General features: G+C 36.9%; 1 protein-coding gene across 1 annotated transcript in view; it reads right to left on the bottom strand.

Annotated features, from left to right (window-relative positions):
- Positions 1-23508: 23508 nt before the first annotated feature.
- The window catches only part of DNAH5 (dynein axonemal heavy chain 5), a 114113-nt gene continuing 112798 nt past the window's right edge, over positions 23509-24823 (bottom strand). The window contains exon 79 of the mRNA XM_010400197.4: positions 23509-23987. Coding sequence (XP_010398499.4) covers positions 23836-23987 — 152 coding nt within the window. The 3' untranslated portion in view covers positions 23509-23835. The remainder of the gene's footprint in view (positions 23988-24823) is intronic.

Below are 24823 nucleotides of genomic sequence, written 5' to 3'. Positions count from 1 at the left end.
CATTGCTGTCAAGATGGGGAGCCCTGTGAAGTGTTTATATCATGCATGTGGTTGATAGCAGCAAGATATGGAGACAGGAATAAGTGCCTATACTGGAGAAGCTTCTAAATCCAGCCTTATTGGAGTAACAAGCCAGTGCTCAGTCTCTTACTTTCCTCCTCCAAGTTTGCAGTTGTGAAACCTTTGGCTGGGTGAACTAAACCATTCTGCTATTATCACTCTATAAAGAACTGCTTTTGTTGTGCAACATGCAACCAAAATTAAATCATCACAACACACTCCAATTAAACCCCTTCTAGATATTATCAGCATCACAGTTCTGATTAAAACCTTGTGCTTTGAAACACTGTACTGTTTTTGCCAGTATTTATTTACTAAACCAGAAGGAGAAGCGCTCAAGTGAGATGAATTACTTATTTACAGATAGTCTAAACAATGCACCAGTAGGATCCAAAGTTGTTATTACCTAATCAATCTGAAACTAGTAGGTGATGAATTAATACAGCAACTTCATGTTTTTCAAGGACAAGTGGAAATGATGAAAAAGAATCAGCATCAGCCTGAAATTTATCAGTTTAGAGAACTTTTTGTCAAATTGCTTTCATATTCATCACATTTTAATCTTCTCTACTATTGTTGAAATATATCTCTTTCAAGCACAGTTATGTTTAGCATTTTTTTTTTATAATGGAAATATTTTCTAAATAAAAGGATAATAATTAATTCCCTTCCATAGAAAACATTGCTTGAACGGATTTATGAAGCATCGTATCTCTGTTAACTAAATGATAGGACATTTTTCTCCAGATAAGTAAGCAGTGAAAAAAGTCATGTTAAGGAAGTAGTACACAAACTTTTCTAACTTTGAGCTTGACATTCTGGTGTATTCCTCTTGAGGATAATTCCTTCTGAATGACTACTTCTGCATCTTTGAATTTAGTTAAAAAGAAGTCAAAGGTTCTTAAGATAATATTTCTTAAAGTCTTTGCTTTATTTGCTCCTTTACTATGCCCTCTCAACAGTCCTTCACTGCAAGAGGAATCATTTGGGTGAGAAACAGCCCTAAATACTAAAATGTTTTACTTCACAGTCTCTGCAGGTTTTTTATTTGCATAGTACTCCAACTTGCTTTAAAACCTTCTATTTCCTCCACAAACAGTTTTCAATCATAATACAAGATATTTCTGCTAGACCATTTGATAAAACAGGGCTGTTACTGACATCCCAATAATTGGGATAAAACCTGTCATTTCTCACTATTTTCCCATCCAGAGCCTCAAATATATTTGATTTGAAATCCATCAGACTGCCTATGTTTCCCCTTGCCGACTCACAGTGGGCATTTTGTTGGTTAGATCATTCTGATTGATTAGAACTTGGACTTGATTTTTCCTGTAACACAACTATCTCCAGATATGCAGCAAAGAACACTTAGGGTTTGTATCCAAACCTTATCCCCTGTACTTCTATTGCTATAATTAATGTGTCAACGCATGTTAATAGGGTGCCTCTTCTCTACCTTTCATCCTGGCTTGAAAGAGCTCAAACAATGGAGAAAATTTTATATATGTGTAGTATATATACATATACATATATATGTATGTATAAAGACAGACAAGTACAAATATCTTTTTTTTTTTTTTTTAAATAAGCAGCAGTACAACACTTTACCTGGTAAAACTGTAGCCACCATGACTTTGCTCAATAGTCTAAGTGTATTGCATGGCAACTCAGATCTTGGGTCATACACCATCCTAATGATGCTTTTACTGCAGAGACATAGGTATGTGATCTTCAATGTTCCTTTGTTTCTTCCTGTATTTCATATTAGTGCTTGTTGCTGCCTGTTCCGAGCTTCCCCTCCCCCCTCCCAAAGACATGTGCTCTGAGCTCCTTTGTTCCAAGCGCGGGCAAAGCCAAATGTAACTCAGACTCTTCAGCAGTGTCTGATTGGCCGGTCACCCCGGGTCCGCCTCCAGTCCTTTCCCCTTCTCCTAATAAAGATGGTCGAGGGGAGGCAAACGCTCTCTCTCAGCTCAGCGACTTTCCTGTGAACATCTCTGGTTGTCTGTCTCATTTGAAAGCTTCTAACTGCAGGGAATTGAGCAGGCAGGGAGCTATATTTCTCCCTCTTTGCTTCTGCTGATGGTATTTGCTCTGCAGCTGATTCAGGTACCGATTCTAGAGCTACTAAAGTGCTAGATCGCACGTGCTACCTCTCAAGGCTGCTCGAGGCTTTCTAAGGCATTGAAATACAAGCGCTAGCCGGTATAAAGCTGAAAAGATACCTTCCACAAGTGCTTTATTATTTCACATAGGTTTTGGAAGGATAAAGACAGTGACCAAGAAGACATTTGTGGTGCAGAAAGAAGCACCTTTAATGTGTAACATGCTTTTTATATATTCTGGTGCAGACCTAAGGAAGTAGTATCTACTTCCTAAAATATTGGCTCTTTTCCTGTTGCCAAATAATTTATGCATGCACGTGACATAACATTATCACAAACTTACAGGAGAGAGGAACTGTAACATCTAAGAAGGCTGACAGAGTGCTATTTCCAGGCTCTTGTCCTCACACATAATGCCACAACCTGATTACGTCATTTTATATTCTTTTGGCACAGGTTCTGTGCATCTGTCAGCAGAGGATTAGGGCTTGGAAGTCAACAGCACACTGTTTAGGAAGCTGAGAAAATGGGGTGACAGAGCGTTGCATTCTCCTGCTGCAGGCTAGGTTGAACACAAAAGACGTACAACTCCCTTTATCCAGAAAGTTACTCAGAAGATGGTCCCACATGTTTAACATCTGGTTATCAACAAAGGAATTTCCTGAAGCTGTTAAATACATAGTCCACTGAAGGAGAAGTAGAAGCTCTAGAACTTTAAATAGATTGAATAACTAGTGACACAATAAATTTTTATCTTTGCTCCACTGTTAGACTTGGCTGCAGGCCATAAACAAAGCTTTTCAGTCTGATAACTAACCATCATATCCCAATTTAAACTGAATTTGGACATCAGTTAACTTTTTAAGAGTGCAAATTTGCAAATACTACAAGATAACACTGTCAGTAGCCCTCACACAGAAGGACGACTTCACCAGACACTGGGACTTAATCCTCAACCTCCTTCCCCCCCAAAAATGCACAACGCTGCTTCTCTGTTCATGTCAGCCTAGACACTGCCATTTTGAACATTGCACTTTCCCAGACTAAGCATGAAATATCCACATACAAGTTTCTGACAGCCTGGCACATAGAAAGCGAAGGTACTCATCACTATATACATATAATGAGGGTGCACTTCCCATATAATACTGGAAAACCCAACTCACCATCTAATATTAAAATGTCATAGTCTAAGAAATGTTTCCCTCAGTAAGTCATGAACCATCAAAGTCCAACCATAAAGAAGTGTATCTTCTAGCAAAGACTGTAGCGTGTAGAGAGATTAAATGTTGCAGTTGTCCATAAAGCAAATCCCTGTGTACTGATTTTGTCCAAGAAAGCTTGATTTTAGACTTACAACATATCTGTATTTTGCTTTATACAGTCAGAGGCTACCTGAAAAACAACAAAAATTTACCTCATATATACTGATTGCTCTGCATGATTGCCCATGGCCAGATTGTTTATCTTTTAGAAAAAACCTAAAAGAGACCTGCCTAAAGAAATCTCAATCCTACAACACATATTTTAAGATACTTAGGAAAACTGTATTGCTAAGCATTAGTTTCATTATCTGTATAAAAGAAGTCTCTATTATTTTTGAATTGACCAGTAAGTTTACATAAATTTTTAATCCATACCTTCAGTAAAAATTTTGTCTCTCTTGGATTTGTTAGATAAAACACATTCAAGTAGAATAGAAGTTGGCCTTACTGTTTTTCCTTCCTCACCCTGCTTCATCCCATATGTTGTCCATAAATACTCATTGCATTGTTTTCCATCAATACAGAAACATCTAAAGAATGAGTGAATCTCTAAACTGTTGAAAACAAACCTACAGACTGATGAGCAATATGGTTGTTATGGTTTCACAGGATGTAAAGCACAGTTCAGGAAATTCCATAATACTTTCACCAGCCCCTTCACAAAATAAGGAAAAGTATTCTATACCTGTCAAAGCTGTTATCATACATCATAGTACTGTAATTAGCATTTCTGGCTACCAATGATGAGTTAGGGTAACCGGAGGCAATACCATTTTCATGATAAAATCTGAATGGGGTTCCAAGTAACATAGATCCAGACATACTTGTTCTCTGTTAATGATGCAGGAAATTTCCTAACATTTCAAATCCTGCTACCATATTCAAGACAGTGGGACATCTTCTAAGAGAGGAACATATTTGTCTCCAGAGGTTTCAAATGGCTCCACAAATTGTTAGTAAAATAAAACACAAAAGAACATTACTCCCTCTCTGTAAGGAAATACACAGCAATGATACTCTGAAAGCCTTTGCACGGAACATCAACACTATAAACCTGTAGCCCCTCTGACTATCAGTGCAACCATCACAATTTCTCCATCTTCCAGATGTCTGGGGATGGCAAGAATGCTGGGGCAGGAGGTATTTCTTAGCTGCAAAGTAATATTACAGATAGGATAAGTGGATAGAAAACCAAGAGATGTTTTCTTTCATGTTCATTGTCGAAGTTTCAGAAAGTTAAAAATTCCCATATTATCCCTAGTCCTTGCTAAACAAGTCTACATTGCCTGTGAGGGAAAAGAAATGTTAATATTCCTTAAGTACTTTGAATGGGAAAAAAATTATACTAAAAATCATCTGGTCTGCTTTAAGAAAGAATTCATGCTTTTCTTCCCACTGATACATTTCCAAAAACTAGACACATCCATGGGGAAAAATCCACCAGCTGTATTTTTCAAATATCCCAAAAGAATTGAAGGGAGGTAGGGAGGAATGTTACACACTGACAGTTTCACTGCATAATGTTAAAGTGCAGCATTACAGCATTAGCGTTCCCTACACACTTCATTCCTTGTGACATTTTAAGGCATAAAGAATAAAATGTACTCATGATGTCTTCATCATCTTTATCTCTAAGAGTAACTGCATACCTCTTGCCTTCAAATTGCACAAGGGCTTCATAAAGAAAAGTTTTCAGGAACATCAAACAATGTGCTTCTGATTCCTCAGGCACAGCCTCTGTCTGGTAAGCCTTCCTATATGTAAATAGACAAAAATTTTATGTTACATGAGACTGTGTATTTTCAGAAGCAGATTCACACTATGTACCTTTTGCCTCTTGCTTTTTATTTCAGTGAGACAGGTTACAATAAAGAGAACACCCATAAATTTGCAGGATCAGTTGAAATTAAAACTTCACTTGCTTACAGCCTTACTGTAAGCTTTTGAAATGAAAACTTTACCTGCTTACATTCAGGTGTCTTTTTAGTTGTTAGGAATACGTGCATCTTAGTTCCAATAAGAGGATGTACCAGTCACACATCTACCCAAAAGCTGAATTCATTGCACAGCTTCCTCCCTTGCTGTCATTTCTTAGTCATAACCCTACTTCTGCGGTAGCAGTCTTGTCAAAATATACCTTCAACTTGCTTCTGTTACAAAGATCTTCACAAGACAATTTATTTGTCTTGGTCTGACCCTGAACAGAGAGAAAAACTATCTGTTTATTTAAGTATTTTTAGGTTTAAATTTGTGCCAGCCTAATCTTCAGCTATTATAACTTTAACTCTGTAAAACCTAGGTAAGGGCAGACTCAAGTGATATTAATTATGAGAAATATTTGCTACCAAATGTTGTCCCTACCAACAGTCTGGGAGCTCTTTGTGTTTCTTAAGTTTAAAGATGGAGTTATCAAACGTATGACTATACTGAATCTTCAACTCACAGCAGGTCCTTTATTTCTCTGTCTCTCAACTCAAAGGTCAAAACTGCATCAATCCAAATGAACCATCTCATTACATAATTTTAATCTTGCTTTTTCCAGCAGCTTTCTATCATTCATCATCTTACCATGAAACATCACCAGTGATGTCTTTGATCCCTTTCACAACATAAGGATACATCAGCAAGAAGACTAAATGTCTGTGAAACTGAAATTTGATGCTAATTTTCTTTCCCTTAAAAGCTGCATCTAATGATCACTCCATGCAAGTTTCTTTCCCCAATTTGTCCTTTAATGAAGACAAGACTTTTTACTCTGTGTGTTTACTAGGTCTATAAAACTATAGCACATTCTTAAACCTGCTGTTGGCAACACATTTTTTAACATGCATCATAACAGGCTTGTCCATATTACAGTTTCTTCCAATCTTAGAACTCATTTGAGAAAAACTATCAAAATATTGAATACATATATATTTGCTACAATATATATGTAGCAAATTATAGCTCTCAAAATTCTAAAGGTCACATTGTAGATTTTTAATGAGCTTCTAAGCCTAAAGCAAATGGCATCTAATAAACAGTGAATCTGGAGTATTCACAGTTTAATAAGGATCCTCAGATGTCCATGGTCTCAGTACTATGTGGCCACTGTATTGCCAGAAGTTCATTATACATTTGGCACAGGATGGCACACTGGCAAGGCTGGCAGTGAGCATTTGTTTCAACTCCTTTGCTGATACTCCTCAACCCTGTTATTCCTAGCTGATCATGCACAGTCATTTCTATTGTAAAACTTTGTGCAAACAGTTGAGTTTTGCTCCTGATGTAAAACTAAAGCAGTCCAGGCTGCAAGCACTTGGACATGCTTTCAGAGCTTTATTTCCTGCACTGAGGTACTACATTTTTATTTTATGTATTCAGAGGCAAATCTGTATATGCAGAAGCCTTCATTAAAATGAACGCTGGAAGTGTGAATTTTTTATGCTGACAGGAAATTCTTGGCATCCGTGAGGTTTCATTGGGCTGAAACTGTGCCTGTGCAGGGGTTAGAATTCAGCCACAGTGGCACTTGATGGTGCAAATCAGCTCCTCTCACCTCTGAGCTGCTTCATCTCTGTACTACATTCTGTCTTGGTTTCATTAGGAATTTTCTGGAGGCATTTTCTCCATCAACATGATATTTGAGATGACAAAATTCAGTTTCATGTTGAAGCACATTCAAAACTGCAAGGTTGTGGGATCTGACTGATTTGGAAATACTGCAGCCTGTGAATAAAAAACCAAGAGGCATGATTTTGTTATTTTCTTAGTTTATAAATTACATTCAACATTTCTCAGAAAAATAAGAGGCAATGCATGTGGCCAAAATTCAGTAGTTAAATATAACACAGAAAGTGGGACAAGAAGATACAACACGCTAGGTTTTGCTGGTGATGCATTCTTCATTTCGCTTTCTCTCACATCTTTGAAAAACAGCCCATTAACTGTTAAAATTTTCATTACTCAAAGCACTTCCCAAAAGCTTGCTGTCAGGCATCTGCATGCCTTTTAGGTGAAAGTGCATCCATCTGAGTGCACCCGTGAGAAAACAGACTGAAAGGAGGTTCTTTTCATCAAGTTTAGTGAGCTATGGCAGGTAGCTACTTAACCTGTCTGACTGTATAATATTGATTAAAATAATTAAAGGTTCACTGCTCCATTGCACTAGAGACTTTAGATTGATATGCATAAGTGCACACTTAGTTGCAGCAAAGTTCAGGATACTACAATATCAAATACTGTTTAGATTTACTTCCATCCATTTTTTTATTGGCCTTTTTTTGCCTATATAAAGGTTGTTACCTGATCACAATTAACCATGGCTTGTTTAGCTAATTACTCATGATTATGCCATTGCTAGGGAAATTTAAATATTATAGGGATTTTTCTGTCTCAGAAATCTGTTTCTAAAATACCTCCTGTAATCAAGCAGCAATTATGTTACTCCCCACTAAAACCATGAATGTGTTGACCCATGTAGTCATGCTCTGGCAAACACAAAGAGAAAAAATACACAGCAACAGCAGCTGCTCCATAGAAACAACAGGGAAAAAAGGAAATCCACAGAAACATTTTAAATGCCAACATTTGGTCATTTCACTGCCATGGGTTTTATCGCTCAGCAAAAGAGATTCTAGGAAAAAAAAAAGCAGTTCAGTTTTGGCTGAAAGAATAAATACATTATTTGTATAAAAATGTTTAAAGCTACTTATTTTTTGTAGAAAACTTAACATCGTAAAGCTTAACACTGATAACAGATTGGGAAACTGGCCAGGGATAGGTTGTCTGAAAGAAACAAAGAGGCACAGAGCTCATTACTGGCTCCCAATTGAGACTACAGAACAGCAGCAAACACTTCAGGGTAATTAACTGCCCAGAAATCACCTTTAGGGAATTCCGCAGTAATGCCAGCATATGGGGGAATACGCTTATAACTGCTAAGTTTCACTTCCTCTCTTCTTCCAATAAATTAGTATCAAGATGCAGGACTCATTGGTGGAAAGACAAGCCTGCAAAAAACCCCCCTAGCTGTTGCAAAAGGCTCTTCTTGTTTCTAGGCTCCTCTGCTGAGGAGCTCCCCTCTCCCCCTGCTCCTCCTCTCCCCCTGCTTCATCTGTTAGTTATCTTCCTCCCTGTTTTCAAGTCTTAAACTTTTATGTTCCCCAATCAGCTCATATCTCTTCCTTCTTCCCCTACTCCCACCTGCTTTTAACCATATCCTGGGTTCTCCTTATGTTGTCCCCTACCTCTTCCATGTGCCAATCTTGTCTTTATTCCCCAGTCCTTTGTTCTTCTCTTCCTTGACATTCTCAGATGTTCCCCTCTCAATTGATACCTTTGTCCTCCTGCACATGGCCAGGACAAGGAAGCAGGATGCCAAGGAAATTTTTCTCCACCTCAAGGAGTCACAAGAAACCATTGTGGATAAAGAGTCTCCAGTCAGCATACTGGAACAGAGGAAACCTGAAGACTAAATTATCTGCAAATGCTAATAATAGCCCTGACAACTCTGCACTACATATATAAAACACAGTTATACATCTCAACAGTAATAATTTGGCCAAGATATCCTCAATTGCAAAAATAGTAGACTGCATGAAGTATCAAATAAATTTCACTGTCAGTTATGACTTACTTTCCAATTATAAGTGGGACCAGCTGGAAAGAAATGTGTTTAATTGCTACATTGCTTTCTCAGGCAAGGTAGTTCCAAGATCTTCTATCTAGCTAAATACATGCTGTATGGCCTGCATACACTCAAATAACCAGCTTCTACTCAAACATTCCCCATGTCTTGTGTGGTCAGCTGCACTCAATTTCTGTACTCCCTTACAATGTGTTATCATCTTATGCAGTGCTTCTTAAGGAACCCATACATCTTCTTTGAATAAAATACAAATTTCCTGCTGTTAATTGTAGTTTTCAGCACATAATATTCAACACGCTGTGGCTTAAATCATAGAGCTTCCAGCTCGTGTCCATTCTGGATATAATCATTTTAAGTAATGCCCTAACTGCTTTATATTTCTTAATGCTGCTTTTAATTTTCATTAAAAATAGTAAAAGAATAATTCTATCTTTCAGGTTTTCTATAGTTAAGTTGCCAGTGTCCATAAAATTTCCTTTTAGCCAGTACAGTAGCACTATATGCCTCTCAAAGATAAGCTGAAGCTAAGCCGTAGTAGACTGAGTTAAAAACCATATATTTTTTATTTATTCAAGTACATGTTGCTTGATTGAAGACTATCAAAACAGAGGTTGGATGTGTTTTTATGTATCCCCAGAAAATACAAGATGCATGCTTCCATACAGGCTTACTGGAAAAATTATCCTTTTCAAACATATCAAAATTAACTACATTCATGTTTATAAACACTTCAGTATGTGCCTTTAAGCATGCATTCAAGAGAGGTTATATCAAGGGGGTTGTCCTTTTTCTTCTATTTTACATAGCAGCCTTAAAACATTCAGAATTTCTCTGTTTCTCTTACTATATTTCCTGTCACACTCTTGCATTCTTATCACTAAAGAAAGGAAAATGATAGAAACATGGAACTCTGAAACTTTGATTTAAAATTAAGATTTCATACACAAAGGAATACTAAGTTTGTCAATGATACTAAGCTCAGAGGTGTTACTGACCGCCTCAAAGGCAGAGAGGCCCCATAGAGAGACCTCAACAAATAAGAGCTGGGCAATCACCAACTATATGAAGTTCAACAAGGGAAAGCTGAAAGTGCCGGATTCTGCACCTGAAACAGGGCAACCCTGGATGTCTGTATATACTGGGGAATGAGAGGCTGGAGAGCAGAGCTGTGGAAAGGGCCCTGGGGGTCCTGGTCAACAGAAAGTTGAATCTGAGTCAGCAGTTCCCAGGCAGCCAGGAGGGCCAACCGTGTCCTGGGGGACATCAGGCACAGCATTGCCAGCCGGGTAAGGGAGGGGATTGTCCTGCTCTGCTCTGCACTGGGGCAGCCTCACCTCGAGTGCTGGGGGCAGTTTTGGGTGCCAAAATATAAGACATTAAACTATTAGAGAGAATCCAAAGCAGGGGTACAAGGAGGAGACTGAGGGGAGACCTCACTGCAGTTACAACTTCCCCATGAGGGGAAGGGGAGGGGCAGGCACTGATCTCTTCTCTGTGGTGACCAGGGACAGGACTCAAGGGAATGGCCTGAAGTGGTGTCAGGGAAGGTTTAGGTTGGATAATAGGAAAAGGTTCTTCACCCAGAAAGTGGTTGGGCAGTGGAACAGGCTCCCCAGGGCAGTGGTCACAGCGCCAAGCCTGACAGAGTTCGAGAAGTGTTTGGACAAGTGGGGCTATTGGGGTGTTCCATGTAGGGCCAGGAGTTGGACTTCGATGATCCTTGTGGATTGCTTCCAACTCAGGATACTAAACAAACTATGTGCAAAATAACAATGTACCCAAAGGTTTTAAAAACCAGTAGTTTCAAAATGAAACCTTTTAGGCCAGTATCTTCAGTGCAAGAGAGTTTTGATCCTTTTTTTCTCCAGAACGTTCTGCTGTATTCAAAGGTATGCATGATTTTTCTGACCTCTTATTTTTGGTTTTCATTTTTGGCTCAGAAGAGTGTCTATAAAAATTATGTCAATATAACTTTTATTATGCCAAGGAAGCAATCTGCAATGTTAAGACACTTCTGCCCTAATTATCTAGCTTATTTTTTAAAAACTTTTTCACTTTTTTTTTCTCTGAACTCTTACGAACAATTCCAGAAAATAGAAGCAGAGGCCTGAGCCATGCTCTTAATTCACCTCAATAAATGCTTTTATGAGCAGAGGCATACTTGGAACACAAACCCCAAGATTTTATTCTACTATTGTAGTTCTCCATTATGACTCTTTAGCTATAGTAGCAAAATAAATTTTAAGAGCTCAGGAAGCCAGAACCTGCAGCACTTAAGACATATTTTGCATACAAAATTAAAATTGAAACAATTAAAGAAATCAAGGTTATTTAAAACAAGTCAAAGCTTTATGATTCTTTATTGCAGTCAGTTTACCTTCTGCAAGATTTTTCCTTATTTTTTTAAAGCCCGCCTGCTACAAAGTTATACTCATGAAACCAAAATGGAGTACCTTTGGAAGCACAAAATCCCTGAGAGATGAGGGAAAGCTTCCCACCTCAAAAAAACCCACAACACATTTTGTATGGGATGTCCCTTTATTTGTCATATTCCTGAAACTAAAGATAGACTGCTTCACAGAATGCATGCATCAATGCACTGAACCTGTGGGTCCCCAGAAACTTCCCTAGCTTGGTATGCCTGATCTCAGTGACAGCTGTTCTCTTGCTTGGGAACTCCTGCACCTTCTCTATAATAATGATATTAACTCTGACACCACAGTGTTTCTATGCATCAACAGCCAAATAGACATCACATAGCAATCATGTTACACCTGCAATCTGTTGGGGTTTTTTCCATTTGCCAGCAAAATCGATTTCAGACTTCTGCAATAAGCCCTAGAACATTTATTACAATATTAGAAATTTTTTTCATATGGTGTTCCATATGAACATACGGTGTTCCAAAGCTAACTATGGAAAGATAAAGCAATTGCACTGTCACTGCTATTATTCAGGGTACTTGCATCAAAGCCAGATTTAAAATAACTTCTTTGTTGTAAAATAACCAGTGCTAACATGACTTGAAATCCAAATCATACAGCCAAACCCTACTATAGGCCACAAGAAACACTGTGCTACATACAGCACTTGAGAGATTTACAGATGAGACTGTTAATGATCTTTATCCCTAGCACAACTCATTAAAATCTCATGGAGAACAATTTGAAGGATCCTGATAGTAGGTGCACTTGATTGACATACTGTGCAGGATCCACTCCTCAGAATGCAACATGCTACATGGAGCTACTTGATCTTACTCATTAAGTTTAAAGCAAGGAGTGGCCATACACGAATGCCCAATCTGAGAACAGAACTTTATGAAAAGCTAACATAACATGAAAACATACTTCTTCTTAGCACAAGCTTCTAAACAAGAAAGCAAGCATGCAGTCAGTTATGATGGCTTTCAGGATATTTAAATACTATTTTTGAAAAATATACGGGTGGACGATTATTATTATTGCTGTTATTATTATTATTAATATTATTACTGCTACTACTGCTATTATTCTTGTATTGTTATGCACATTTAAAGCCATGAATTTATATGAATTGCTACAGTTCTTTCACATGCACTTATTCACAGTTTAAGACATGGAAGATTCCCTCTCTTGTACTATTGACAGTGATGTTCGCACCATTTTTTACATTCTGAAAATTACATTCACTAACTTTTCATACTATTTTGGTTATTTTTAGCATGGATTTTTATTTTTAAATAAATAATAAGCTTTTTCCCTCGTGTTAAAAAAAAGAGAGATGAAAAAAGTTTAAATCATTATAAACTTGTGTAAATGGAAAACACATACTGCTTCTTTATTGAATTACCATCAAAGTAATTTTTGGGTCTTGGGTTTCTTTTGTCTCTGGACAAATGTTCCAGATATGGCAAAGGCAAAAGATGCTTGTTTTCTTTGTGATCCATAGCTTTTAAATAGGGCAGTTCCCTCTAATGCAGAAGTTGAATGTTGCAGTAGTCTTGTTGAGCATTATCTTTAAAGCCATAAATGCCAGGAAATACATAAAGGTAAAAATGATTATATTCAGTGTTTTTCTTCTTTAGAGGATGCATCCTTGTGAATATTTTCAGTAGCTAAATATTAACCAGCAGTTTCACACATTTTAATACTGCATAGCCTTAGATTCAGCCTACTCATTTTAATTGATACTCTTCCTTGAGCCTCAGAGGTCATTATTTCTTGCCTTATAGCATCACTCATCTCTAACTCAACAATTTCATCAGACACAAAGGATGAACTTTTCAGCTTCCTCAATAAGCCAATACCTGTGCTTTCCTGCTTAGAGGCTGAATCAGTTCCAGGAATAAATACAGAAATAAGCTCCACTTTCCACAGACAGTTCCCTAAGTCACTTAGCAATTGCTTCTACGTGGATACCAAGCACCCAGTGTGAAAAATAAAGAAAAAAGAGCTATTCAAGGAAGCATCATATATCAAGTATTTTAAAAACTTACAATGCCATACTTTTAATATCCACAGAAATGTGTATTTACTGAAATGTATACAATTATGCACCCTATATATGGATTGCATCAGTTACATTTTTATTGCATATCATGTAGTAGAAGCTGCTTGTTCTCCAGGAGCAAGCTATGGCTCGTGTTACAGAACTTCCAGGTGGAGCTAATTTTTGATTCTAAAAAGACTTTCTGAGCTGTTTGGTTCCACACTGTTTGAGAGGCAAGGCAAGCCTTTGCAAACCACTCTAGGAGTAATTGTTTAAAACACAGTGGGAAAGGAAGGCAAGGGTCTGAGGGAAGCTGATCTATCAGCTAGTGTTTGTCAAAGAATAAAATAAACTCCCACTGTTGAGCCCAGCATTAGCCAGAATGAAGCGTGCCAGGGGAAGATGACATCTGAATGGCTGGCAAGCATAACTCCCTTGAGTGTGAAGGCAGATGCTATCTTCTGTGTCAGACCTAGCTGAAAGCCAGAGAAAATATATAGATTTTTATCAATTAATAGAATGAAGAATAAAAGCAATAATTTTTAAAAGGCAGAATTTCTGCACGTCTTCAGAATAAATGACAGAACACACAGGAAATGCAAGAGAAAGTTATTCATGAGTCTGCATACCTCATGTCTGAGCAGATTGGGTATTTTGAAAAGTTCACCGAGTGATCATTTTTCTAGCTTACAGTCTTTCTCATTTACTGCCTGAAATGCAGCACGTAGTCACTATTCCCTAGACACACAACGAGACTTTGTACATATGAAAAGCAGTTTGACAATGAAATAAAAACAGAGCTGATGGCATGGGAAGCACAATAACACTGGTTTTCTAGGTTAGGTTAACATGAGCTAGAACAACCACCTAATATGCTTTAAAATTTCTGCTACATGCATGAACTTTTAACTGTTACCTGCTATTTCCTTTATTAATTCTCAGGAAAAAAAAAAAGCTTTTTTTCTGGACTACTCTGCTGACACCTAGCGATCCTTGGCTCCAACAGCTTCAGAAAAAGAGCGGTGCTATCAGAGCAGCTGTTCTTTTCATTCCACTCCCAGTAAAATGTTTTATATGGCCATGTCTGTGATTCAGCAGTGCTGAATCATATATCAACTCAGAGAACACTGTAATGCCAGTGAGAGGAAGATGTAGAAAGATGGCAAAGAGGAGAAAGGAAAAAGAAGCATAAAGAAAAGAAGTGATGGTCAAAGTCTTTCCCTCACAGAATAAACACCTTTAAAAAGGATGAATAAAATTTGCCACTAGTTGTGACTTACATCTTTTGCTTTCTGTGCTTCACGTTTAACTGGGATATCTCTGTAACTTCAAGTTAATGACTACTTTTTTGTTTGTTTTTAATGTAAAATATAAACAAGCAACTCATTAGTTTCTTAAAATTAATTGCAGTACAATCCTACTTTTACAATAGTATATTCATGTCATTTAATCCTTGGATTTGTTTGGGAGAATGGCAATTTCACATGAGATTCTCAGCTTCAATGAAGTTGACTTACTATTTCCTGGGAAACAGGTATCAGTTAGGTGAGATGGCAAGGTTTTCTGATGTCAAGGAATTCTGCGACTTTCAATGGACACAAAAGCAATTTAAAAATAAAAATCAAACTTCCTCTTTTCAATAGAAATTGAACAAATGAACGCAAGTGCTGACCTCTGATAACAAAGATGAATAAGATCACATTTTACTTCCCTAAAAAATGGTTCCAAAGGTCACAATCATTACTGCTGCATAAAAAACGTGAGAACACATACTGCCCCCAACTGTCATTAAGCTGGTCTCTTGACAGCTGCTGGTCAGGAATTTTTAGATTTCCTGAAGAGAATTTCATATCAGCCTTTCTGAAATGGTTTATCTGTCTAAAATCTTACAAAATTCACAGGTGTTTGGATGCCTAAAAAAACACCTACACAGAGAGAGCTAGGCTTCTCCAAAATTGCAGTGTAAAAAATTTATGGTAACTGAACTTCAGCAATATAAAAGAAGCCACTAAAACAAACACTATGTAGTTCTTTGCATCATAAACACAACCAAGATACTAAAGATTGCTTAATCTGAAAATGACCACAACACATGAGAGAATACACAATTCTGTTAGTGAAAGAAATTAGCTAGTGCCTACTTGCGTGTGCTTTTCTTATAATGCTCATGACAGTGACTGGGCTTCTCCTCTCAGACACTGCTCAAGCTGTTCACTGTGGTACCAAAAGCCACTGCAACTTTCCTTCCTCTTCAGCCTGTTTTCTTGGCTTTGACACTTCAGTCAGTCAGAACTTAATCCTGCATTTAAATGGGAAGTTCATTCCCTCTTATTTCTTTCTCCATGGCACAATAATCAAAATTAGTATTTCCAGATAGACCAGAGGATATCTCACTTAAGAATGCTCTGGGATTATCATCTTAACTCTCACATTCTGGGTGCTGGATCTCTTGAGACTAAAAAGCTGATTATGTCCAAAATACTCATATGTCTATAATTTTTATTTTATGCATGTAAGATTACCAGTTATCAGGGGAAGATAAAATTGTTCAGATGAAACATCAGGGATTTATATATTTTTGCCTTGCAACTATATTAGGAGTAGTGTAATTAAGCATTCAGACACAGACCTTAATCAAAGCCTCAGTGTTTAAGCAGCTTTCTGATAACTGCAATTAACTATCTATAAGTGTAAGAGACATTTTTTTATATAACTACATTGAAGTGTGATTCACTGAACTTTTTGATATATAGGTCAGAGACTGCCACTTGATACATTTTACCTCTATCTATGATAAATTTCAGGCTCAAACTATTACACAACTTAATAAAAAATTACTTTTAAGTTCCTAAGTGGTTTTTTTTCTGCTGCTAAAGTTCAAATAAATTCTCTATCATCAAAAGTAAATTAAAATTTTCATCTTGTAAGAAGAAAATTCTTACTACTAAACTAATGGTTTTGCCCTATACTCATTTAGTATCTTTCATAACTTATCTGTTTTGGCCTGAGATGCTAAATATTATTATTATTAGTTAATAAAAAAAGTGAATCATTTACTATGTCTTTTACTAGACCTGTATTAATTGTACTTGATATATCCAAAATTATTACTTCTACACTTACCATTTGTAACAATAATTATGGAGTTTAAATAATAATCAAGGAAATATATTCCCACTGTAAAAAAAGAAAAAAGTGAGAAGAGAAACAAATCAGACAAGATCATTTTATCCAACAAGTTCAGGAGCAGAGCTGCTTTTATTTCAAAAGCTTTCACTCCTTAGCCTTAACCTTGTTTAGATGAATGGCAGAAACTTCTTTGTTCCCATTTCAGTTGTCTTGATCCCACCCCAGATCTCTCTTATCTCCACTTAATGCAGGGAACAATTTCTTCTTGAGAGAAAGCAGGAGCATGGTTTTTATTGCCTGTCTCATTGCCATAGCTTGGCTTGTGAACCCATCAAGTATAATATACAGTAGCTGCAACAAAGCCCTAAACTGCTAAAAATAAAGACATTTGTAGTGTTTTGATGCTTTTAAGTGTCAGAGCCTTTTGCAAATACCTACAATATAATCCTTGGAAAATACCTGATTTCCAGATATTCACTGCACCAATACAAGAAAACAGAAAAACCTTGTATGACTTTATTCTCTGACAACATCCAAATTCCAGACAGGTCCAATTCCTCAACACAAACTGTCAAATACTGCTGTTTTCAGTACAGTCACACGTAATGCGAAACTACCACGCAGTCAAGCTGTTAGGACAATTTGGAATGGTAAGAGAATTCTCAAAGCTTTGGTACAATAATTGGAACCACAATGTATTCCTGAAATTTTCCTATCTAGTGTGAGAAAAGCACAAGTACATTATGCATGTCTAACTTCCAACACCTGCACAATATACTGGTGGTCTCTGTAACTGTGTTGCAGTTCAATACACAGGTGGCATTACAAACAAAGCAAGGTATTTTAGTTTTATATCAAAGGAAGACATTTTAAAAATTACCAGTTTTCATTACAATGCAGCCAATCAACAGCACATTAACCAGACTGAAGAGGCAGGCACACCACCTCTTTATAGAGAATACATTTTTTGATTCATTTTAATAAATGCTTCTAGTAAAAGTACAACAGTACAAAACGAGGAATAACAAAGGAGTTGCCCTATTGTACCTATAAAATACCTGCTCCTATAACATATGCATTGTTAGGAACCAGACATACGCCAACTCTTGTAAAAGAAATCTGCCATCAAATCTAGAGGGATACAGGAGATACTCCAGCTAAAGGCCACTAGTATAAAAAAGAGACTGGAGCATCTCTCCGGTAAGCCTGAAAGCAGGACCGTTCAGCCTGGAGAAGAGAAGGCTCAAGGGTAATCTTATTAACGTATGTAAATACATGAAGGGAAGGTGTAAAGGGCACAGATCCAAGTTCTTTTCAGTGGCACCCAGTGATAGGACAAGAAGTAAAGAGCACAAACTGAAACACAGGAGGTATTTCATGAAGTTACTGTGAGGGTAACTGAGCACTGGCAGAAGTTGTACAGAGCAGCTGTGAAGTTTCCACCCTTTGGGGAAATTCGAAATCTACCTGGACATTGTCCTAGGCAGCCAGGTCTAGGAGACCCTACTTGAGCAGGGGATTGGACGAGATGATCTCTAGAGCTCCCTGCCAACCTCAACAATTCTGTGATACCACAACATCCCTTACAAGTAATAAACCCAGAGAGTATTTTCCTTAAAACTATTTCAATAAGTAGACCATTCACTAAAATATTGAAGTGATTCTCATTCGGCCCAGCTTGCATTCATGGCCCTCCCCTTTCTCTTTTGCCCCAGGTTTTTCCTTCTTTTCAAATGCAAGGACTCAACACAGCGCAAAAGAGTGTCCTATTCATGAAGTAGTATTCTGAGATCTCTGGCTGTATAAGACTTCATTCACCAAACACATGGGTTGGATATTTCCAGTGCCTGGCTTCTCATCTGAAGATTTTAGTAAAGCAAAGACCAGAAACTACTGCTCATCCAGTGAATACAGATAACTCCAGTAGCATTATTATTGCCTTTTTGATTTTCAAAATGATAAAACAAGAAAAGACTCACTGAAATCTGCCTAAAAACAAAGCTCAACTCAGTATTAATTTTCTCACTTAGCATGTTAGGCTCAAGCAGAACTTTTATTGTGCTGACAGGACACAGCCTAACACTAATGCCAACTGACCAAATATTTGGAATCCAAAGATCACAGATCAGCATGTATCTTCATAAGGATTTCACTCCCATTGTGTCCTGACATACCTCCTCGTATTGTGAAATTTCTTCTGTTTTGCATAGATCATGCATTTCTTAATTAGCTTCTCCTTTTATCCAAGTAACAGACTTATTGTTTGTCAAACATAACTCACCTGAAACAGCTTGCTTTGAAAGAATGTAGAACAGTTTTATTTGCCTTTGAGAAGTAAGGATTACTATGCAGAATTTGGAGACCAAAATGCAGAAAGGAAATCATACTACAAGCATTCTTGAGCTTTTCTACCCCACAATGCAGTGTCAAGAAGAAATGAAAAACAATTTATTTAATGGGTAAAATGAAGTAAACATTTTATCGGGAAGGCACAGTCATTTGAGCTTTGGTTGCAATGACTATTATTTTGTCTCATCTGCACATTTTATATGAAGTATTTTAATTGAAAAAATACTGATTTATGCAAGTAATAAAATCATAGAATGGCTTGGGTTGGAAGGAACCTTCAAAGGTCATTTACAACTTCCCTGTAATCTTAAACTAGATGAGGCTGCTCAGAGCCCCATCCAACCTGGCCTTGAATGTTTCCGGGATGAGGCACCTACCACCTACCTGAGCAACCTGCTTTAGTATTTCACCACTTTTATTCTAAAAAAAATTCTTCCTATATCTAGTCTCTGTCTACTCTCTCTCCTAGTTTAAAACCATTATCCCTTGTCTTACCACAACAGCCCTACTAACATGTTTTTCTCCATCTTTCTTATAAGCCCATTTTAAGTACTGAAAATTAACACAAAAAAAATTGATTTGTGAAAATGATGGCCCACAGAAGGGGCTTGTGTTGAGCACATCTTACTTCACAAAGCATTTCTAGATATTCTTTTCATACACACTCTTGTCACAATCTTCTAGAGTGCTTATGACCTTCATCATCGGTTAACATTTCCTTTCTAGGCATACATTAATCAGATTAGAAAAGACACTGAAAGATAAAATGAATCACTTACAATGCTCTTCCCAAACTAAGCTACTATTATTTTGCTGGAATTGCAGTTCACTCAGAGCAAGAGAGAGAACTAATTCAGCTTAAAGAGATGAAAGCATAATGTGACATTTAATATAGTAAATTAAATAGGTCAGTTAACAAGAGATTCCAGGTTAAATTTTTCTGCAAAAATTACACCTTTTGTACTCAAGAAATGGAAGGTGGTAGGGGAGTCACTTTGCAGAAGCTATATATATTGGCTGCTATTCTTGTGACAGTTTAACAGGGAAACTGAGAACTTTGTTATTTGCAGGCAACTCATGTAAAAACAGTGTCTTAACAAGTTACTTTCCCTTCTGTTCAATCATGTTAACCTCTTTTCACAGACGGTTCACAGAGTTTCCTAACTCTTCTTTTTCTGTATGTAGATTTTCTTGTTCTAAGATAACACCTTTGGAAAAAAAAGCATGTTTTTACATCAGCAAACATCTGTTGTTTTTCTTACCAAAATAGGATAGCTCATACCCTCTGACAGCAAAAACTAAAATAACTCCTTCAGCTCTCCAAGAGATTGCAATATAAATAATAACCCTACTAAAAAGTTAAAGGCTAGCATCCATTTTAAATAACAGCTCCAAGTGAAAAATATTTTAACCATGCTCTTCTTCCCTCTTTTTCTTCTGCCGGATTTTCCAGTGTTGGTTCAATAGTTCTTTGTTTTGGATATTTGTTTAAAAGATTGAATGTGCAAGTAAATACCAAGACATCTCTAATTTTGTGTGTAGGCTTCACAGGCAAAGTGACATTGGTAACATATATTTGCTTTTCAATTTTAAAAGCTCAGATTTTAATTACATTTTTCTATATTAATGTACAGACTCATAATATACTTACACTGGATGTTTTAATTTTATTATAAGAACAAAAGTTATAGAGTAGTATAGTCCTTGGAAAAGCTGCATAGTGCAAATTAAAAGCCAGAAGCTCCAGTAAATGGTACATCTTGGGATACACAGACATGTCAAGAACTTTTTATTTCATCTGTTTAATAGACCTTTAGTCCTACACAACTGGTTAGCAACTTGGCTCACATGCAACCACCTTGCAGCATTTTTTTTTTAAGTGTTGTATGTGTTCCAAAAGCCTTCAGATATTTGTATACACCTATAATGCTTGTGCAACGTGAATGTGAAAGCTAAAAATTAAAATGTGGTAGTTTGAACATTAGTCAAGCTTTATTTCAAGATTTGTTAGGAAGCCACTTAGTACATCCAGCTCTGGGTAATTAAAATAGGATAACTGTCCAAGCAAGGAATGAAAAAAAGAACCCCACATAATAAAGGAAAATTGAATTTTCTTCAATATTGATTTAATTATGAAAATAATTTAATGAAGGATATTTCAGAATAAGAAGTAATTTCTTATTAATCAAATTTTTGCACATATACCATAGCAATCTATTTTTGATTAAAAAAAAACCCTTTTCAATAATGACAACCACACTTACTTCGGAATCGCATTGCCTACTGTGGTATAAACTTGAATTTTTCTTTTTCCTTATAATCTCTAGAGTGCAACAAATCACAGCTGATTTGAATCAATCACAGTGAGAAAAGTGACCTAGGAACTAAGAGGTATGAGTGTAGGCACAGAACTCAAAGGAAAAAGCTTTTCTGAAGAGAAGCTCATATAGTAGTAATATAGCCTACACAGCATAGCATATATTTGAAAGATTAGGTTGCTTATTTTAAATATTCTAAGATTTATGAGGCATTTCAAAGCACTATGATGAAACTCTAATATCTGCACCTTGTTCAGAACATTATTTTGCTATTAATTTCCAAGATAAATTTGTATAACGTTTGTTTTTAAATATTCTCCAAAATACATGTATTTATCATGCCAAATATGAGAAATTCATATAGTGAATACCTTCTGTAATCATGAACTCTTCCAGACCCTCGAATTTATAGTGCTGCATGCTTAAGAGCAGCATAACTGAAGTCTGTGAACAGTGTTTCCTGACTAATCAGTACCAATAGCAGAGCCAAACAGTTCTAGACATACAGTTCTAGAATACATCAGGTTTGGTTGTTTTATTGATATTCCTTTCCATTGAAGGATTTTATTACCCATTTCTGCTATGAAGATTAACAAGAAACAGTTCATTTTTCCTCTGTTTTAAGGCATATGTCAGGCAACAGCAAAGGCAGGCTGCTTGGAAAGGACAGTGGAGCTGGAAGCCAAGACCCACAGCAGGGTGGTCAGGGTAAAGCTGTCTCTGACAAGGACACAGTCCCATGGCACCTGAACAAAAAAGCAGAGCAGGTCCATGACAGCAACCAGGGCCAGCTAACATATCAATGACTGCCAGATGAGGCTGTAATAACAGGGCAGATCTGAGGTCAAGCCAGAAAGATGGGTCAGCAAGGCAGGGCCTGAAGAGCTGAAGAGGTTAACCAGACACTGCCCCACAGATCAAGGCAAGGCTGTAGTAAATGAGGCAGGTCCAAGTCAAGCTGCACCAAGTGTTCTCCCAGCCCAGGCAGCAAAACCTCTGGGAGAGCAGGGTTATGCACTCTGGCCCCTGACATAATACTGCATTTCAAAAGTGCTTTTCATTGAACTTTCCCATGCCTCATTTTTCCATCCCTGGTGGTGGTTCTGCAGACACCTAAAGAGCAGATGCCAAACCTCTTACAAAAAGAGAGCTAAAACAACAGAAATAGCAGTGATGGCCAGCATCAGTTGTTTCATTGACCTAACAGCCTTTGGAATAACTGGGATCACCTGTGTGGGGAACTATCCTTTTCCCTACTATTCTCATAGAAAATAACACTGAAAAAAATGTGCACAGTCCCCTCACTGAGAATTACTATTGAGTTTGAAGTGTTCACTGTATCCACAGCAATGACGGTAAAACAAATACCTTGTTGGAAAGGTGGTATTTGAAGTGCATGTGGCTTGTAAATTCTCAGTATGAATGATTTGCACAAGAATGAAATATGTGCATCTCCTTCAGAGAGGAAGGTCTTGGTGAAAGACACAACAACTTAGAACTCCAGTGAGTATCTGGACATCTCCTCGAAGTTGGAACATGGTGTTTCAAGGTTCAATAAAGAACAGTTCAACCCTTCTAACTTTATTTATTTATTGCCATGTCTAAATTAAAAGTATTTCCTAAAAAAGATTTTCACACACTTAATTTGTTTCACTGTGAGTTATTTAAAATAAAAAAAATAATAGTTATTCCAAGGTGGAAAGACCTCTATAACCAGAATATGTTTGACAGAATCAATGTTCCACCTAAGTTTTATAACTGGTTTGACTGTAGAAATGAATGTTGAAGTTTCCCTGTGTTGATTTGACATAAAATTGAAAACAGTGTCTCTATTGCAGCATTTTTGAATGACAGATGCACCAGGAATACTGATTCTCTTGGCTTCCTCTTCTGAAGTAACCATTTTTGGGAATGACTAGTGGACCACTAAGGTACATGACCTACTGAACTCAGAAACAGAAAAACACTGACTTTTTGATGATTAAATAAGTGTGCTTGATGTGTGAGGCCAAGAGTGTCCAACTAAATAAAGCTGCTAACATTTCTCTTTTAAGATGAATTCCTACATGAAAAGTTTTCTATCTAGCTGAGACACCAAAAAGATACATGCACACAAAAAATCAGCTTTGCATTTGGCTTCTTGAAGGTAAGTCCTGATAAAAGAATATTTACTAACAAAATTAACAACATTCAAATCAATTAATCTTTATTCAAGGTTAAATTAAACACACAGGAGGAGTGCTTATGCACACCTAAGAGATAGGAGCACTTAATATTTGTCATGGGTTTTCAAAGACACCAAACTTAATGCCACTCTAAATTTTAGAATTTATAAGCCTATTGTAGAAGCTTATTGACAACTATTTTATAAAAATATCATAATGGAATCTATGATTTAGAAATAATATTTTTAGGAGTGTTCCACCATGTATCTAGCTACATATTAATGTTTACATTTAAAATCAGAAAAGAACTCCTGGAAAACTTTTTTTTTTTTTTTTTTAACATTACTTGACATCACACAGAAGTGCTACTCCACGGAGTACCCAGTGCTCTGGAGGCTGACGGGTTTTAAGATCCATAGCAGCAATGTAATTCAGATCTGTTCGACTGCTCTTCTTGTAGACCGGACAGGAATACAGACGTGGATCTTTTGCAGCTGAAAAGACAGAAGAGACATAAAGAGCAATTAAACTAAGTTGAAAAAATGGGGCCCTAAGGGACTGGTCATAAGGCAAAAGGAAAACTGAATCAAAGTTCAGTAGTACACTGCTCTTTATTTGCTACTGCCAGCTGAAGGCCATATACACCTTGAAATATCTGTAGGTTTAAGACTTAATATGAGCACCTAGGAACTGATGCAAAGCAAAATATGTAAATGGACACTCTAGAGGAAATAGTGTTCTTATTTGTTCAATCTGCCCATTGAACATTACTTCTTATCAATGTATTATGTCAAAATAAAATTATCCCACTTTGAATAACCTGGTTTGAAATGCAGTTAGTATTTAAGAGTACCAGTAATCAACTACTTCACTGCAGAATTAGAACAGTAGTCTAGTCATGCTCAATACTTCAGTGTTCATTATCTAGTATCTTGGCTGCTGATCACGCCTTTTATAAAATATTAGCTATGCAAAATAGCATGTTAGCAAGTTTGCTTTTAGAGGTGGAATGCTTTTCAACAGATTTTTCCAATTTTATGTTCTGCAGTGGATTGTTCTATTCTGTTCTACATCCCTATTCAACAGCACGTCCTATTCTGTATGCAAAAAACCAGCACATTAACACAAATTACACATTTTCACAGCACTGTCCTTCAGCCCCATAAGTTTCCTTTCCATTCCTACATTCCCTTTCTGCCTCAAAGACAAAACATCTTCCACCCCCTCACTCCACCTCTTGCTTGCTTCCATAAGCTCAAAACCAGACTTGTCCAGGAAAAAAAATACATTTTTATAAATCTACACATTATATACACATATATATAACATG

The sequence above is a fragment of the Corvus cornix genome, chromosome 2, assembly GCF_000738735.6.
Source record: "Corvus cornix cornix isolate S_Up_H32 chromosome 2, ASM73873v5, whole genome shotgun sequence".
NCBI classification, from domain to species: Eukaryota; Metazoa; Chordata; class Aves; order Passeriformes; family Corvidae; genus Corvus; species Corvus cornix.
This window is presented reverse-complemented; position numbering and strand designations above follow the sequence as displayed.